Raw genomic sequence first — 19,451 nt, 5'->3', positions numbered from 1 at the left:
GAGATCATATTGAAAACAAACTAAAAGTTTAGTAATTATATTACAAATTTTAAAAGTTGGTGATTAAAATGCAAACACCCTAAAAATGTAGTTTACCCAAATTATTGTTATAAATAAATTATTAATCGTTTAATATCAGACGAAATAATAACATGATTTAATATAATAATAACTTTATTCATAAAAAATTATGATTTATAAATTTAATATTAATTCAAAAAATTAAACCAAAACCAAAAATTTAATATTAATTCAAAAAAATAAACCAAACCCTAAACCAAAAAATTAAACAAATCCATTGAACACTAAGCAGTGGCAAAATTTTCGTAGCGAAGAAATCCTGCAGTCACGGAAGAAGAAATTGAAATTTGAAATACTTCTTCCAAGTATAAACCAACGTTTCGATAATAGACAACACTGCAAATCTAACATCGAACAATACACGCCTAAACAGAGGAACATGTAGGTTTCCCCTTTTGTTTCCTACCACCACCTCCATCGCCGTCACAACCGCCCCGAACAACTAGTTCCCACCTGATAGTGATAATCCCCCGCAGTTCTTTGCAAAAACCCAATCTTTCTTTTTGAAAAACAAGAAAAAGTTTTCATTTTTCTTTCCTAATGTGTAGATCAAAAAAGAGCACAGATGTAGTCCGACAAAGATCATCGAATTTATCCCGAGTACCCAAAACCTCAAAATCCTCGAAATCTTCATCTTATTTGTCTGAACCATCTTCCAGTGCCACTTCCATGACCAACAATTCAGTTCTTTCTTCAAGCTACTTCGATAACAACTCTTCAAATTACTCATTTTCAACCCAGACCTCCAAAAATATCTCATCGATCAGAGATTCTCTCCCTGAAAATCCCCACATCTATGATTTCTCAGAAATCTGCTCGGCCACCAATAACTTCAGGTCGAAACGCTTTTCATCGTCTTCGGCATCATCTTCATGGCTCTGTAACCTTCAAGGTAAACAAGTTGTCATTTTCCAAAGGAAAATGAGACGTTCAATCGAGTTAGCTGACTTGGTTCACACGTTGTCAGTGATTTGTAAGAGTCACCATAGTAGTTTAATCAAGCTTTTGGGTGTTTCGTTGTCAGGGAATTATATTTATCTTGTTTATGAATATGTGCAAGGAGTTAACCTTGGAGATTGTTTAAGGAATCCCAAGAACCCAAGTTTTACCATACTTTCTTCTTGGATTTCTCGTATTTAAATTGCTACTGATATTGCTCATGGATTGGATTATATTCACCATTGTTCGGGTCTCGAAACTAGCTTCATTCATAACCACATAAAGATCACAAGTATTTTAGTAGCCGAAGGTTCGTTAATGGCTAAACTTTGTCATTTTGGCACTGCTGGATTATGTGGGGAAGTGCCTAAACACGAGGGATCATCGAAAACTCTTGGAAGATCAAAAAGTAAAGTTGTGAAAATTGAAGGAACAAGGGGTTATATGGCACCTGAGCTTCAATTTACTGGTTTGGTGACTCAAAAATGTGATGTTTATGCATTTGGGGTAGTGATTTTGGAGCTTTTGAGTGGAGAGGAGGCTTTGAAATTCTTGGTGGATGAAGAGACTGGAGGGTACGAAAGAGTGAGTGTTATAGACACCGCTAAGGAGGCAGCGGCCATTGGCAGTGCAGGGGTGAGAAGATGGATAGATAGGAGGTTGAAGGACTCTTTTCCGGTGGAAGCGGGTGAGAAGATGGTGTTGGTGGCATTGGAATGTTGTGAGGAAGATCCAGAGAAGAGGCCTGATATGAACAAAGTTGCAGGGCAGGTTTCAAAGTTGTATTTGGAGTCTAAGAATTGGGCTGACAATATTGGTTTACCTACTGATATCTCAGTCTCAATTGCTCCAAGGTGAATAAGAGCATATTTTACTCAGTTTTGACGATGAGCCTCGGATTTGTGTCGGCATTGCCACGGTCAAGAGTATGTTCAAGTTTTTTCTTTTATCTGGAGGTTTTTGTAAGATCATACTCGGATTCAAATACTTGCAGAAAGATGGAGCAACATAGAAGTAAGCCATTATGATGCCTTTAAGCAATTGATATTTGTACACATTGTGAATATTATACAGATTTGAGATCATTTTGTGGTAGAGATGTTTTCCATATAAGACGGATCGTAAATATTGAAATTTGAACTTTGAGGTAATTTTTTGCAGAGCTTTTGATACATAATCGTTTCAAATTAAGTTCCTACTTATTCTTTATTTTGTTGTACTAACAGATATACACTTATATTTGGTACTCACAGTCGAGTTTTAGAGAGGTTTTCCCTTGTACATTAATGTATTGTTATAGTCAGAACTCTTGGTTGTCAGGATCTTTCCCAACTTATGTTCTGCAATGAAAACTCAGTGTCTGTGTTTTGTGTATCTTGAAACTTATGGATAGATATAGGAGTGCAGCAGATCCTAGGAATTCATGAAATATTTCTCTTTTCAGTCATAACCAAAGACCATCTATATCGGACATTTATTGTATTCAATATTTACTTTTGATTTGAATAATTTATCATAACTTCAAATGTGAGAAATTCGTGTCTCGCACTAAATCAAATGAAATATATAGTTCGGTCTATTTAGAGTTCATGATAAATTATTTATAGATAAAATTAATTATAGAATAATTTATTGAATAATCTTGATTAAAAGGAGTGTTATATTTTTTTAGGTCGTAAATTTGAATATATACGTTTGTGTGGTGTATGTACATTGTCAATTATTAAAAATAAATATAAATAAATATTATTTTATAATCACTTAAATTATAAATTTAATTTAACATGTCTATCATTTATTTTTTAAAATCGTGGGCATTTCAATTTATCCTTTTTAACGGTCTAGACAAAATGTAATTGTGTCAAGAAAAATATATCTATTAGTTTGATTATCTTCGCCAGATAAAAATGATGAAAACTATATATTAAGAAAAAATAAGGGTATATGAATGAATGTTAAATATTTAAGGAATTAGAGATGTCTGAATAGTACGCAATAAAATTGTAATGTCTATGATAAAAGTCGTCATCTTTTGTAGGCGATTTTTAATGTTTGTATCTTTTATTTTAATTTGAAAGTTGTCATGTGTCCGAGAAGTTTTTGATGTAAAGTCGTCTTTTGATGTTGACTTTTTTTATTTCTTTTCAATTGAAAGTCTTCTTCTTATGACGATGATTTTTTTGACAGATATCTCAAACAATTACTACGATAATTAATGAATGACATATTTCAAATTATCCTATCAATTTTTTTAAAAAAAATATGACAAGTCATCCACAAGATACGACAACTCCCATCGGACAACAACCTATAACTTCAAAATATACTATTCAAACATTTCTAATTCTTTAAATATTTAACCTTTATGAACTCATCAAGTAGTCTTAGTAGTAAAAGAGAATATTATTCTCTCTAAGGATCTTGGATCCGAGCAGTTATGTCTGCATGGTGTGTACACATTATTAATAGTTGAGAAAATTATAAACATATATTACTTTATAATCACTCCAAACTATTAGAACATAGATGTAAGAAAATTGTAAGAACGTGTTAGAAGATTTGACACTACATATTGCTTTTGCAATTGTATAATGTCATTTATTCTATTTTTTATATAAGTAAACTGTAATTTTCAATTTTCATATGATTTTATATTTAAATTTGAGCTTATTAAGATTAATTTCTACGATTAATCTAGGATCTCAAAATTATTTAATTCAAAATCTTAAAATTTTAATACTCGAATCAAGCCCAAATTTTGATTGATCTTAATTCAATTTAAAACGATCCTAAATATATATTATCTTATAATCGTTCAGTCTATTATAAAAAATAATATAAAAATAATGAGTCATTAAAGAGTTAAAAAAAAGGCATACATGAATTATTACAACTACAAAAATGACAGTTAGATGAATTATTGAAGTAAAATATCTACGAAAATTATCTCGAATTATTTAAAAAGTAAATATTTGTGAAGCCCATTTAATATATTTTGACAATATCTTATAATGAATCCCAGCATGACTAAACACACTGTAGATAAATATTCATGCAAGAAAACTTACCTTAACTACATGCCAATAAGCATCTACAAAATCTTTCGATTTATGAGTAGAATTTAATCATCCATAGCTAAGCTAAGACCATTATTTATTTGTTTTGTTAAATTTAGATTCATTATAACGTCATTTTTTGTTACATGATTTCAAGTTAATGTTTTCTTTATGTTAAAATATTATATCAATTAATGTAACAGAGTATTATTATTTTATTATTATTATTATTCAAATATTTTATTAATTTAATTTTCATTATAAAAATTTAATTAGATATAAAAAGAATTTAGAGACTTTTTTTTAGACTTTGTAGGGTTTTTACACCTCTAAAAGCTCATTTCAATAAAACCCTGATTCCAAATTCGGATTCGTCGGGTTCAAACCGTTCTCTCGCGTCTTTCGGCTAAAGATGCCTCAGTTTCGGCGGCTTCTTTCTCTTCTTGCTCGAAATCAGCCTCAAACCTCTCTTTTCAAAGGTGAATTCTTATTTATTTACATTAGTTTTATCTTTCTCTGTTTCTCTTACTAGGGTTTTATTTATATGAGCTGAAACTGTGGTGTGGTTTAATGTAACTCTACAAATTGGGGCCTTGGGGGTTGCTTTGGCTTTGTGTCAGCACTTCCAATCAATAGAAAATTTGGGTTTGTATTATTTCTAAAGATAAACTTTTGGTTTTCCCCGTCTTGCATTTTTTAGCATGTTTTGAAATGAAAGGCATTGAAATAGATTGAAAATCTTGATCTTTTCTTGTGCTGTGAATTTTTTTCCTGATACGATGTTTTCAAAACAGTATGGTAAGATAGAACAGTTAGCAGCTATATTATTCGAATTCGGGTGTGAGTTTTGGACATAGGTACTAGTCCGGTATATGCATGCTCAATTTTTACTAGTTTTCCCATGTATTTAGAGAGGTTCCTTAGAGCTAGAGGGTCATTTATGTATCAAGTACATGGGTGACACGGGTATTTCAGTGGGAAGCATGTCTTGTTATATGATAGCATAGCAGGATAGAGGATATAAAACTAAAGGTTTGAGTAGTTTAATGCCAGGGAATTGTGAATACAGGTGTGATTGTGATGAATCTAAGTTCGATTTATGCAAATGTTAGCTTATACGTTATGAAGGAAATAATTCAAACCAATTACTAGTTCTGAATTGTATAGATGCAGGTGTTGTACATAGACACTTCTTTACAGCTAGGGGCCTAAATGGTTCATTGTATTTAGCTCATTGGCTGGTTTCACCAATCAAAATTCAAATCTTTGCTTATGCAAATAAAGTAGGAATCTGTTATTTAGAAAATTTCACCGGGACTTTCATTCAAAGATCTAGTGCTAACGATTTTGATGAGAACTAGCTGTTCAGAGTTTAAGGTTTAGTTCTTCTGCGTTAGAATATTTTCGGGGAGTTGAGATGGTAATAATTATTTTAGTGTAACAGACTGATGTTTTCTTTGGAAGGATGTTTTCTAGCTGAATTAAAGGGGTTTCCATGGTTTTGTCAATCCTACGCATTTAGTAGATTCCCTTGAGGAATGACAGCTGAAAATCAAAACAAGTTAATGATTTAGTAGTGGATAATGAAGTGATTATGTATGTTCGTTGTCATGTTTAAACTTTAAAGTCTTCTGATCGATGAGAATTTAGGCCTTCTTTTCTTTTGTCATTAGTTATGCCAAGAAAGTTATACACATTGGCCATAGCCTATAACCTATGTTACTCTTCCTTTTTCTTGATGTACCAATGTTTGACACTTATAGTTGATGCACGGAGTCTCCAAATATATAAATCTTCAAAACAATGAATGTACCCATTTCGGATGAGTGTTTGACACTCACACTCGGGTCTGAGTAACATAAGCTTATACCCCCTCCCTTCCCATTTTTGCCCACAATGTATGAAAAAAATATTGGAATATAAATTTGAGTTCATACATGTACATATATATGTGCGTATATATATTACTTCGATGCTTGTGCAAAGATTGAAGGTCTGTAAAATTTCAGAGATGGTGAGATCTAACTTGATTTGTGACTGGCTGCCAACTTGCATGACTTTCCATTTTGTGATAGTGAACTAGGCACAAACTCATTGCATTAGCAGTTGCACATGTCGGTCCTGGTACCATACAATCTATGTTACTCAAACATGGGGGTGAGTGCCGGATACGGATATATGTCTGACACGGATGTGTTCAGTTGTTTAAGTTTTTCCATATAAAAAGAGGCTCTTTAGGGGTGGTCACATCCCAGTACTCTTGTCCTAAAATGTGTTGGACTTGGGTACTTATAAGAGAAATGAAGATTCGGAGACCATAGGTTGCAATTCTTTTTGCCTTTCTAGTTCTGAGTGTCGACTCTTTGCTGACAGAACCTCCTTCACCAGCACCATCCTCTGCAAGTGTATCCTTGGGCACTAGGTATGACTTTTTTAGAAGATGGCTCCAGAATCAACCCGATCCTTCCGGCCAGGCTAATGATAACACCGAGATTCGAGAAGCTGACAGTGTAAATCCTGCTTCTTGCTTGGCTAATGTACCTTCTGAGACGAACGGTTCTGCCGTGAAGCATACTGCCATATCTAACTTGAAAACATCGGTAAGGCACGATCTTGCGATGATATTTACGTGCAAAGTCTGTGAAACACGATCTGTTAAGACAGCTTGCCGTGAATCGTATGAGAAAGGTGTGGTGGTGGCAAGATGTGGAGGGTGTAATAATTTACATCTGATCGCCGATCGGCTTGGGTGGTTTGGTGAACCCGGAAGCATAGAGGATTATCTAGCTGCTCGTGGCGAAGAAGTGAAGAAAGGCTCTGTTGATACCCTGAATCTAACTCTCGATGATTTAGCTGGAAAGGGAGCCATTTAAAAAGGGAAATATAAAAGTGATGAGATTTCTGAGTCTTGTTTATTAAAGGAACACCAAACTTGAACAATGTATTTTAGATCATTTACATCTGAACTAGAAATATATTTGTTTAATGTAACAAAAATGTCATTTGATTTTTAGTTAAATTATAACCTACCACGTTTCTTTGATTATCTATGAACTAGAAATATGAAGAGAAAAAAAATTCAAAATCTTACACCGAAAGATTGCTATTGCCAACCTGATGTGATTTGTAGAGCATTTTGCGCAAGATTGTCCAGTAAAACAACAAATCATTTCACAATTGGAGGTAATTTCTCTCTCTTAAGAAAAAAGGTTGGAAAAATCTTGCCATTCGGTGCATCTATTGCTCTTAACTCATCCTAATAGAATGTGTTATAACGAAATTTTTTAAATAAATGTCTTATTTGTCATTGTTTTTATAAAATAAAAAATCATTAAATTATATTTGAATAATTTTTCAAATACCAAATTTTCAAAAATTGCATACGATATTAAATTTTAAATTTATTACGAAGACACGACATCAACGGAAATACAAAACCGCTACATTGAAAAAGGTAAATTATACCTATGACAATTTTTATCAATCAAATCATCTAATTATTTAATTGTAATCAATTAAGTCATTTGACGTTAACATTTAACGGAGAATGTGACATGCTAGTTAAAAAAATTTGGTATAACTATACATTTGGTTACTGTTATTTACATATTCTATCAATTTGATCTTCATTTTAATAAAAAATAAAATAAGTTTAATCCTTAAATCAAATGGTACCACGTGTTACTGATGTCAAATGTAAAGCCACGTGTCACCATTTGATTAGAGGATTAAATCTATTCTTATTTTAATACATTCTATCAATTTATTTTAATTTATTCGACAATTGGAAGCAGTGATCTATGATACCATATGATTTGAGGGTTAAATTTATTTTAATTTATTAAAATTATGACTAAATTGATCTAATATGTAAGTAATAATGACCAAATATGTAATTATATCAAGTTTTTAACTCCTACGTCACATTCTATGTTAAATGTTAATGTCAAGTAGCTTGATTAATAACAATTAAATAATTAGATAATATAATCGACAAAATTAAAAGATAGATGATCAAAGTGAAAAGAGATGATAATTAAGTGGTCATAGGTATCGTTTACCCATAAAAAAAACCTCGACGGTTCATAGGTCAACCTCGGTTCCAATGAAAAGCTGAAATTTGCTGGAAATTTATTTTTTCTCTTTTCTTTCATAATTTATTATAGGTTACATTACTTATTTAGTATTCCACTTATTCTCTCATTTTCATTTTGGTAATCAAACTATTTGTTTTATCAAAATAATGCTTAGTATTATGTTTTAATTCTGCTTTGATCACTTTTCATTAAATAAATAAATAATACTATTGACATGATAAATTTTTAATGATGATGTGCCATTATGTTGTGGTAACACATCAATACGGTGAGTGATTAAAATGAAATTAAGACATAACGTTAGGTATGGTTTTGAAAAAATTAGTTTAATGACCAAAACGAAACGGTGAAATAGGTGGGTGACTAAATATGTAGTTTACTGTTATTATAATTCTGTTAACGTTTTTAAGTTTTTTTATTTTTATTTAAAATATGTTGTGACAAATACCCTTTTTGTTTCACTAAAATTACATATTCATCACAAAACCCACCGCTTACAAATTCCTTCCCTAAAATCCCCACATCGCACGCTCTAGAGCCCTCCAAAATTTTCACTTCTCTTTTCACTCACGAACACCTCCGAATCCAATGGCAGCCGCAGCTCCACCGCCGCCATCATCCGATGTCCCGGACCCATCCATGGCTCCCTCGGGAACGACCCCGATAGGCCGCCCTGTGTTCACTAGGATCCGCCTAGCCACCCCTTTAGACGTCCCTTTCATCCACAAACTAATCCACCAAATGGCCGTCTTTGAAAAGCTGACCCACCTCTTCAACGCCACGGAATCCTCCCTCTCTTCCACCCTTTTCAACTCCCCTGCTTTCCAGTCCTTCACAATTTTCCTCCTCGAACTTTCCTTTTCCCCTTCCCCCTCTTTCGCCCCCATAGAGAAAACTTTCTACTTCGACCTCCCCTTAGACGACCCTGAAAAAGATGCTTTTGCGGGTCATTATGGAAATGATCAAGTTACAATCGTTGGGTTCGTTGTTTTTCCCAAACTACTCGACATTTCTGGGGAAACCAGGTTTTTATATTGATGACTTGTTCGTCAGGGAATGCTATCGGAGGAAAGGGTTTGGGAAAACGTTGCTGTCGGCGGTGGCGAAGCAGGCGGTGAAAATGGGGTACGGGAGAGTTGAATGGATGGTTTAGGATTGGAATGTAAATGCCATTAAGTTTTATGAACAAATGGGTGTTCAAGTCTTGCCTGAATGTAGGATTTGCAGGCTTACCGGTATTCATCTTCAAGCTTATCAGAATGCCAATGTTTAGCTGTTATATGTGAGTGAAATAAATGGCGGAGTTTCTGTGTGTGTTTAGTTGGATTCTCAGTTAATCAAAGACAGAAAGATAATCTTCAGAAGGTTTTTTTTTTTTGGTTTTAATGTTTCAGCTTATATTTGTATTTGCTTGTTTCAGAAGTTTGTGTGTAGATTTACTGTGATCTTTTGCCCATCTGCTTTTTAAATGAAAAATGGATTTAATTCAGAGTTTTATTTTTTATCGGACTGAACTTTTATCATTAGCAAATTAATTTCATGAAATTTTCATTATTAATAAATTAAATTGCTTATAAAACTAACTCAAAACTAATTAATGAACAATCAGTTGAATATTCTTTTGGAGGATCATAATCTTACATAATTTACATCTGAATTATGTGTTGAAAAAAATGAAAAATCGGGGAGTAATTAATTTCTACCAGAAAGTATTGTCATAACACAAATGACAGGAAACAGAAGCGGAGAAGGATCTTCCACTCTTAATAGCATTCAAATGTTTGGAGAATGCCAATCTACAAAAGGATCAGTTTAGTCCTAACCTATGCCTAATCAGAATCTTCGAGTTTGGTAGACCTGTTACGGCCCCAGAACTCATGCCCTGGTGCATTACAGATGAAGCCTAACCATAATGGCAAACTTTCAGGGTGACAAGTCCACAGAATGCCCGGTTTTTCGTCTATGCCGGCTAAAATCAGACACAAACCTGAAAGAAAGGCCACAGCCTTCAACCTTGCACTTGTATGGGCGTTCTCCGGTGCTCCCGTATATGCTCAGTCCTAGCCCATGCCCACTTGAATGACATGGAACAACCTTTCCATGGGCACTCGAGGGGCCTATCATCATCATGGACTCGTAGATGAAGGATTGCATATTTGTGGGAACGGAATTTCTTTCCACAGCCATCGTACGGACACCGATTCCGTTTGTGCAACCTCAACTCGTCCTTTGTCTCGAAACTCATATGGCAGCCTTTCAGGTCACATCCATGAGACCCTTTTCTTATTGTTTTCTTACCCTAGGAATGAACTGAGGTAGCGTTTGATTCGCTGAAATGTGTATGAGAGAATTAAAATCTGTAAAGGAATTGAAATCTGTACGAATTAGAATCCAATTCCATATTCTATTTGATTGACAGGAAATGAAATTGGAATCCAATTTCATATTATGTTTAGTTCGCAGACATGTCAGATAAATTTGATTTCAGTAATGTAAAATAACAAAATTACCATTCTTTTTTTTTACTTTATTTTAGTTTATTTTACAACTTACATGTAGTAATATATTATAAAAAATTAAAAAAATATTAAATTTTCATTTTATTGATTAATTATTCATTTCAATAAATTATAAAAATAATACTAATAAACATTATAAGTTAAAATCATCGTAATCAAAATATGTTAATAAGTTACTAAAAGATAGAGCAATATTTCGATACATTCCAATCGGAGTATGTTAATTAGTTACAAAAAAATATACCAAAAACTATTTTTATTCAATATATGAATTAGAAACTCGACCCGACACAACTCAAAATAATAAAAAAATTATTTTTATTCAATAAAAACATTGACTTAATTGAAAACAAATTATATATAGAGGGGTATTATTGTAATTATTCATAAATATATAAGGTAAAATTATATATTTTTTTCGGGTCGGTCCGATTTTTTTACCCTAAATCCGAACCCGACCAGACCCGAATATCAAATTTTAAAAAATCCGACCCAACTCAACTCGAATATCACACTTAAAAAAATCCGACCCGACTCAACCCGAATATCACTTAAAAAACCGACCCGAACAAAATAAAATTTCATCCGACCCGACCCAAATATATGAATTAAAAATCCAACCCGACTCGACCCGAAATAATAAAAATATATTTTTATTTAATAAAAAAAGTGACTTAATCCGATCCGACCTGAATTATATATATTTTCGGGTCGGCCCGGTTTTTTCACCCTAAACTCGAACCCGACCCGAATATCACACTTAAAAAAATCCGATCCGATCCGACCCGATCTGAATATATAAATTAGAAACCGACCCGACCGAAATAATAAAAAAATATTTTTATTCAATATATGAATAAGTTACCAAAGGATTGATGAGATTAGTATGCTCAAATTTCAATTCTCTCTAACAAGGAAATTAAATTCCATCTATTTTTGGATGGAATTCACTTTCCCTCATTTGTTGGAATTGAATTCCATCAGGGATTCCAATTTCATTGAAAAACTTGAACCAAACATGAGAAAGTGATAGAATTAGATTCCAATTCTCACCAATTTCAAGGGATTTCATCTAACCAAACGCCACCTGAGGATTTCCTCATCTCTTTTGTTGGCATCCCCTCAGAAGATGATTTACATGCATCAAGACTGCTGGTTGCATCTTTCCGATCCCTCGGCCTCAACCCTTCACATGGACTTCTAATAAAGCCACCACCACCAACTTTTTCAAGTGTTCCTTCCAGTTCTCTTTTCCTCTTTCTTCCATAGATGGCACTTGGCTTGCAATCTGCCATAACAGACTCGTGATCTTCGTTCTCTGAAGATGAACAACCTTCCCCGCCATCATTTGCATTCCCGGTAGTATGAATCTCTCTATTTGTTCTTGAGTAGTTTTTGGGTTGCGATTATAGTCTGATTTATAGGACTATGACAGCAAGAAACAATTTCTTCATCTGCTGTTGCAGCATCACACAGCTTCTCCCGAGAATTGCTATCTTGGTGAACCTCAGAGCAAGCTTCTATCACCAAGTGAGTAGGCTGCTTTTCTTGTATTGGCAAATTGGAACCAGTTATAACTTCATCCTCAGCGGTTCTTTTTGTAGCTCGAGTTTCATGCAATACTTCAACATCTAAGGTCACATTAGTATGCCAATCTTCTTTGGCACAAGGATTCTTGGAAATTGTGGAATATTCAACAGATAGATTAGCAGACCGATCAATTCCCCTAGGCATGACAGAACCAGATAGAAGCCCTTCCTTGCTTGCATTAATCTGGATTTCCTGCTCCTGTTCTCTATTCTCAGAAATTGTATTGTCACAAGAATCTTCTGCAGCAAAGGGCTCCTTCGGATATTCAGATCTTAACATTGCCCTGCAGTTATTTCTGCTGGTAGCTTCAGTTTCTTGCTGCACTTCATTCTCAGACGTCATACATGAGTTTATGGAAATTTTTGGAGCAGTTATGTCCTCCAATCCTTGATCAAATCTTCCACCCCATCGCCGAGCAAAATGAGAACTTGCCGAGTTACCAAGATTTATCAAACCATAACCAGAAGCCAGTGCCTCACTCTGTCCTTCAGAAAGTGGATTGCAAACCTCAGTAGCAATGGCAGGGTTCTCCACATATCTTTCATCATCTGCAAAAATGCAGCATTTTGAACCATTGTCGGCTGGAGAAATCTCATCACTCTTACTGTTACTCTCCATAAGCTTGATAACGCTTTTCTTTTGAGAACTAGCACGAGCTATCAAGCTCCGAGTTTGATCATCCAGATTCAAGTCCTCCAAAATTTTGTTTTGGTCCTTTTCTACCACTGAGGTAGTCAGGATCTCAAGTTGTCTCCGAATTGACTCACTTCTGGTATTTATCTTGGATTTATTTCCACCATGTTCATCAGGAAGTTTACTTGAAGCAGCCAAATCTTCTCTTGGCAAGTCATTCTTCAACATTTCACTGCCCCCACCAGCTCCGGTTGAATAATCCGGTTTTCCTTTTTTCCTTCTTGAATACAGAATAATTTTCTGCCCATAATTAGAAATGTTGCTATCGAGCTTTTCTACCAATATTTCATCTACTTTCATTTTGACACTTCTATGCCGTTTGGATGGTGATGGATGGTTTAACTTGCCTTTTGAACGGGATTTTCACAACTTCCATTTTACGTTTAATAAATCCAAACTGATGTATTTATCAGAAAAAAGACCACTCAATGGTAGTGCATGCTGAACCTGCTTAAATGGAGAATTTTTTCGGACTTTGAGACAGTACCGCAAGTTAACACCAAGTTCGGAGGTCCAGTCTTCCCAAATTTCATCATGTTCATCATCAACTGCAAAATTGATCAAATTTAGATCCTCCTCGGATGGAGCAGCATCTAGCGGAACATCATTGTAATTGAAAGGAATGTCCGCAATCGGTATTGCATGTGCCTTTATTTTCTGATAATCTGACAGATAAGAAAAAAGATGTAAAGAACTATTTCAAAACTACAACAAAGAAGAAAATATATGAAATGGTTGAATAGCAGATAGAAGCAAATATTACAATTACAGAACTATGTTATGTTGACAAAACCTGACAGATTTTTTGACCCGGTTTTTAAGAAGACATAACCCTAAAAAATCTGGCAATGGATTAAGGAATAATTTCCTAGTTTATGTTAATATTCCAAAATAGTTGAACACTCTTGTAGGCTATAAAAGACTGTATTTGATTGTCAATGAAACACAAGTGAAAATTACAGTTCTTTTCTAGTTCTTCTATTTCCATTGTTATCTAATTTTAACATGTTAACGCAGACTTGGGTGATTCAGCTACGGGTATGAGTCTAACAGGGATGGGTTCAAGTTTTTTTAAACAAATTTTCATGTATTTGGAGGATCATTAGAAGATCATATGAATATCTCCACATTTGTGTCCATGTCTGATGCAGAAACGGATGTCAGGAATGGGTACTCACCCCATGGGTTTGCTTTTCTTTTCTAGTTTTTGACCTGTTGCTGATAACGACAAGAATGTAGCCTAAATGTAGATTTGATGTTCAGAATAATGGGGCAGACAGATCTAAAGTCAATCTTACCTGAATGGCAAATTACCAGCATTTTTGCTCCACCATGCAAAAGCTCATCAACTTGAACAGCATGCTCCAGGCAGAAAATACGAGGTCTCAAATATTTATTACACGTGTTCCATCCTTTGGAAAACTTAGTTATTGATGGTAATGGTGAATCCTTTGAAGGAATGATAGATCTGCAACATGACTGAGATTGTCTGCAGAATAAAGTAATAGATTTACTTTTATAATCATTTGAGAAGCCTGAAAAGATAGTGAAACAAACTTCTCTGGTTCAAATAAATGCCTTCATTTTTTTATGTGAAAACAACTATAGCCTCAATCAAAAACATTCAACCCTCTTCCATAAACCTGAATATTAGAAAATCAATGCACATCCAACCTATGTTACTACTGGAGTTGGGTGTGAGTGTAGGACATAAGTATGTATCCAGCATATCATATCCAAGTCCATATATAAGTACTTTAAGAAAAATTAAGATATAGGTTCTAACCTCCAAGTTTAGGGCAACAGATATTTAACTCACGGGAAAATAATCAGACCATATATGCGACAATTTGAGTGATGGACAGCATTAAGTCAGAAATGAACTGTTGATAAACTTGAGAAACAAAAATTTATGAGAAAGGGATCCCATACCCAAAACTGAGCCCTTAACACGGCAAGAATTACTTTCCAAGACTGTTGGACCTTGACTTGAAACATGATTCGCAGATGGTTCATCATTGCTCCCTCAGATGGTTGTACTACAGACATAAATGGATAACCTAGAATTCCGCAAGCCACACAAGCCAATGTCTCCGAATCAACTTGTAAATCACATGTCAAATCGTCATCATTAGAATATAAATAGTTTATATTTTCCATGTAGAAGCTCATCTCATCTAAGAGATTCTTTTGATCAGATTTGTCTTCAATGTGAATGTCAGCAATATTTTCTTGCAGCATCATAGAATCTGTAGCAGTTCCACTGGGCAATTCGGAATCTTTGCTCGTATAACGAAGTAACAAAGGGTCCCACATTATTGCACGATAAGTCGATTCTCCTTTTAGAAGAAGAGATAACAATTTATTTTCGGTTAACAAATCTTCTATAAATGCCTTCTTTATTAACACCTCTCGTTCTTCCTTCAAGCGATCTCTCAGACGAGAACTGCAAGCACCAGGAAGCAAGGATCTTGGTATCCTGGAATGGAAACAAATTAAGTGAAACAGACTTGAGAAACGAGACAGCTCAATAGATATTATTACAACCAGATTCAGAAAAATAATGCAAAGAACTACAAAGATTTATGCTCATTAAGCTTGATATTAAAAAAAATGGCATAATTAGTGAGTTATGGATTAACTGCAGTTGATTAAAGGTAAAAAATAATGCCATAATTTTGGTTACAGATTGTTCTAAATACACAATTCATTTTGTGTCTAAAATTGTTATAAAAAAATAAAACAATTAAAAAAAACAAGATGGCATAATTGGTGAGTTATTAGGGATTAACTGCAGTTGATTAAACCGTATAAACAAAATCAATACCATAATTTTTCATACAGATTGTCCTGACAACTTAACACATAGGTTTCAAACACAAGTACTCAACTACTATAAAGAGTTGGAGCAACATAGCATATTGCTATACAGAGCCTTAAATTTATTAACTTTAAATTAGAAACAGAAACAGCTGCCTGTAGGCCCACTGTTTCAAATCTTGACATGATGTTTGCATCAGGTAGCCCTCATCCATTGAGCAAAGAAATATCAATAATATAGATCTTCATAGTGCCAGATTTCCGAACTAACAGATATGGCATAACTTCAGTCCATGCTTTGCTTAGATAAGTACAAACTGACCTTGACACAAAAGACATGGTCAAAAGCTATAACAGCTGCTGATGAGAAAGCATTGGAAGATGGTTCATAGCCGCTCTACGCACAGAAGCTTCTTTACCGACTTGAAGCCACTGTGGAGTTCGAAAGTTTGCAGCTTCCCCGCAATTAAAACCTGTTTAGTATAACAGTTGACCACGGCAAACGATGAGAATTAGAAAGAGATAACAAAATCCACAGTAAATGTATGCTCAATTTTTTTCACAGATTTCAATGTGTTTGGATGGTCCAGGGAGGATCATATCTCCATAAATATGTGTGGATATGCATTGGACATTGGGACTTCAAAAACAATGAAGAAGCGAAGCAACATAGTCTGAGACAATATTCAGATGTAGGTTTATGATGACCACACTAAAAAGGCCCTTCCGCTTTGTGGTGGTTTATGAAACATTGGTACACACAGATAACTTCTAGTTGGTCCTAATTCTAGTTCCATGGTAAAATCACATACATCATAAGGATCTTTTCACATATGAAGTCCACCATCAGAACTCATTTTAAATACCTTTAAACGTGATCATTAACGATAAATAGATAGCCTTTTAAAATGAGTCATTAATGAGATCATCATCAGCAAGACCTTGCTCACTAATGATAAATAGATAGCCTCATCCCCCACCCAACCTAGACCAAAATGCATTGACAATGAAATTCTTCCCCGTCCCCTCCCTTTTAGTTCTTGTCCAGAAGGAAGAAAATTTAGAAGGGAAAAAGAGAACTATTTTTCTCATAATTACTAGTCATTAATTTCCAAAACTGACAAAGGAAGTGAAACTTATCAATCCCATTTGGAGCCTCAAAATTTCCCAAATATAAACACATTTGTTACGCCATGCCTAGAATTTTCAGATAATTTACCCCTATTAGAACCTCTCTATCCATTCTTACAAGATGTTAAGCTAAAATGTGTGCCTATTAAAAGAAACAGTTTTCTTGAATAAGGCATGTTTATTTAATATTTGCACAGTTGATGAAATTCTCATAAAGGAGAAAATCAACTATAAAGAAATTACCATGGCTGAATCCTATGTGGTAGGCTCTCGGAAAAGTCACAACAAATTCACCAGGATTCTGTACTAACCTGAAGAAACAACATAATAAAGTAGAACTTCAAAATTTCAGAAGAAAACACCAAATCGCAGACTCTGCAGTACAAAGCAGCCCTCAAAAGTTTTCCAAGAATGGGATGTTAACATCCTCACATCTGCAAGTTCAATATCATTAGGGGATCAGGGGAGACTAAGGAAACAATTATTCTAACAAATAAAATCATCTTACCTACAACAAGGAATGCCAGATGTGACAATCAACTCAGGTGATAGAAGAGTTGTCTTCTCACCCAGTAATGACAGAGCAGCTGTCAATAAAGGATACTGAAACTGAGTTACAAGAAAGATATAAAAGTTGCAATAATCAATTACATCCGATAGATGTCAAACGTTCCTAATGTATGATGAAATGAAATCATGGCAACAAAATATCTACTATAATCCATAAACCATGAAATGAAATCATGCAATACATTCTTGAATCCCACCCGGATGTAATGCTCAACGACCTAATATAAGATGACAAAAAAGTGACATACCTAAGCAGTCGATGTTACCACCATAACCCTCGGTGCGGACAACTTCCTCAAAAGCAAATGCATGATCTCCAGGAACGGCATACCAAGTCTTTGAAGAGCCAGTATGAAGAAAATTCATGCTATGAAGCTCATGATCTTCAACATGCCATGCAAACCAGCTAAACAACATACCAATATAAACCATGGGAGAAGTAACACCAGGAATATCAGCAGGCATAAAACGTGTAGGTGAGCCAGCTGAGCGAGTAATCACTTGAAGATTCCAAGGACTATTTGATAGCTTCCAACCAGCGGTACCTTCAATATCATTGCCAGCATTTCCATTCTTTCTTTCAGAATGAGAACTTCCATCTAATGCCATGGTTGACAATGTAATTGATGAATTGGGTGTTTCTACACATTTATCTAAGTCACTTTTAGTAGAAGTATTTTTAATCTCATCCCTGTGTGAATTATTTACAGTATCGATCTCGTCTTTCTTGAATTCAGAGTTTTCCCTCCTATGTGACATCCTCTTCCTCCTCCTCCTCCTCATATGAAAATACTGAAATTGATCGTCTGGTTCCCCAAAACCTGATCCAGGGACATCATTAGCATATTCCACATATATAGACTTCTCTGAAGCCAACTTCCAAAATAACCCCTCGATATGCAACGGTGATACCTCCTTAAGCACACCCAGTAAACTCTTTGCCAATGTCTTAGACTTGGATTCAAATTGCTCTAACGTATAAATCGCCCCACTTTGCCACACTTGCTTCTGAGCACCACAAAGTGGACTATTAGCAACCCCTTTCATTCTCTTCCCACTCTGTCCTAGCTTCTGATGTCGAGTCGTAAACACCGCCCTTCTTTCCCCTTCATCACCACCACTATCGCCAAAACTCGAAACAGAATCAACATTCACATCACTTCCTAATTCCGGACAATTGGATAGCGACCTATTCAAATTGTTAAAAACGTACTTTTTCGACAGTTTTGGAAATGGTGGGATAATCTTACATATACCATAAGAACCAGCTTCTTTCTCAATCTTTGATATATATGCAATGGGGTCAGCAAACTCCGTATCAGTCGGCCGGAATTCAGGTGCCAATGGCAACCGTTTAAGCCACTTTGGTATTTCAACATTTTCCATTTACAACAAAGATTCTAAACAACGAAGAACACAACATAAACCAATCAAATCATTAACCCTTAACGAACATTGCTCATGAGTTTTTCAAAGTGAGGCATGAAAATTAATAAAAACCCAATTCTCTAAATCACTAGATTCCATTGTTCTAACACGTTTCCAAACATGGATTTCTCTTGTTTCTTGGTTTTCTTCAATCGAAACTAAATAAAACCCCAAAGTTCTAGGGCGAAGATTCCAAATTCATTGCTTTAAAAATCTATCAAATAAATTGGGGGAAATAAAATAAAAAAGAATTGAAACCTGTAGAACCACCTGAAGCCGCTTGAAAATCTTGACAATAGTCTTCACAAAGCGGGAAACAACAGGGAGAGGAAGCTAGGTTTTGATCAAGCCAGATGGTGCAAGTTAGCAGGGGACGCTGGAAAATGGCTAACGCGCAGGGGGATGATGATGCACTTGTGTGGATCGTACGATATTCGGTGAGATGATGAGGTAAGATTGGATGTATTATATTGGGCCACTTACATTAATATATATATATATATAAAAGAAAATGATGAAAATAACAT

General features: G+C 34.7%; 1 protein-coding gene and 3 pseudogenes across 1 annotated transcript; 3 read left to right on the top strand and 1 right to left on the bottom strand.

Moving 5' to 3' along the window:
* The first annotated feature begins 442 nt into the window (after nt 1–442).
* Nucleotides 443–2,148, top strand: LOC120180787 (annotated as a pseudogene).
* A 2,262-nt stretch (nt 2,149–4,410) lies between these two features.
* On the top strand, nt 4,411–6,978 carry LOC120180784. The gene is made up of 2 exons (XM_039186081.1): nt 4,411–4,555; nt 6,450–6,978. Exons 1-2 carry the CDS (start codon nt 4,489–4,491, stop codon nt 6,947–6,949), a joined length of 567 nt encoding a protein of 188 aa, XP_039042012.1. The 5' UTR covers nt 4,411–4,488; the 3' UTR covers nt 6,950–6,978.
* Nucleotides 6,979–8,701: 1,723 nt separating this feature from the next.
* LOC120180777 lies at nt 8,702–9,566 on the top strand (annotated as a pseudogene).
* A 332-nt stretch (nt 9,567–9,898) lies between these two features.
* Nucleotides 9,899–19,355, bottom strand: LOC120180792 (annotated as a pseudogene).
* Nucleotides 19,356–19,451: the final 96 nt, after the last annotated feature.

This window comes from Hibiscus syriacus, unplaced genomic scaffold, assembly GCF_006381635.1.
Source record: "Hibiscus syriacus cultivar Baekdansim isolate YM2019G1 unplaced genomic scaffold, ASM638163v2 tig00112501_pilon, whole genome shotgun sequence".
Classification (NCBI taxonomy): Eukaryota; Viridiplantae; Streptophyta; class Magnoliopsida; order Malvales; family Malvaceae; genus Hibiscus; species Hibiscus syriacus.
This window is presented reverse-complemented; position numbering and strand designations above follow the sequence as displayed.

What these genes read in the sequence shown, in the direction of transcription:
- LOC120180784 (XM_039186081.1), top strand. Translation starts at nt 4,489, where the DNA reads ATGCCTCAGTTTCGGCGGCTTCTTTCTCTTCTTGCTCGAAATCAGCCT. An exon ending in TCAAACCTCTCTTTTCAAAG is followed by an intron (nt 4,556 to 6,449) that starts GTGAATTCTTAT and finishes CTTTGCTGACAG; the next exon opens with AACCTCCTTCACCAGCACCA.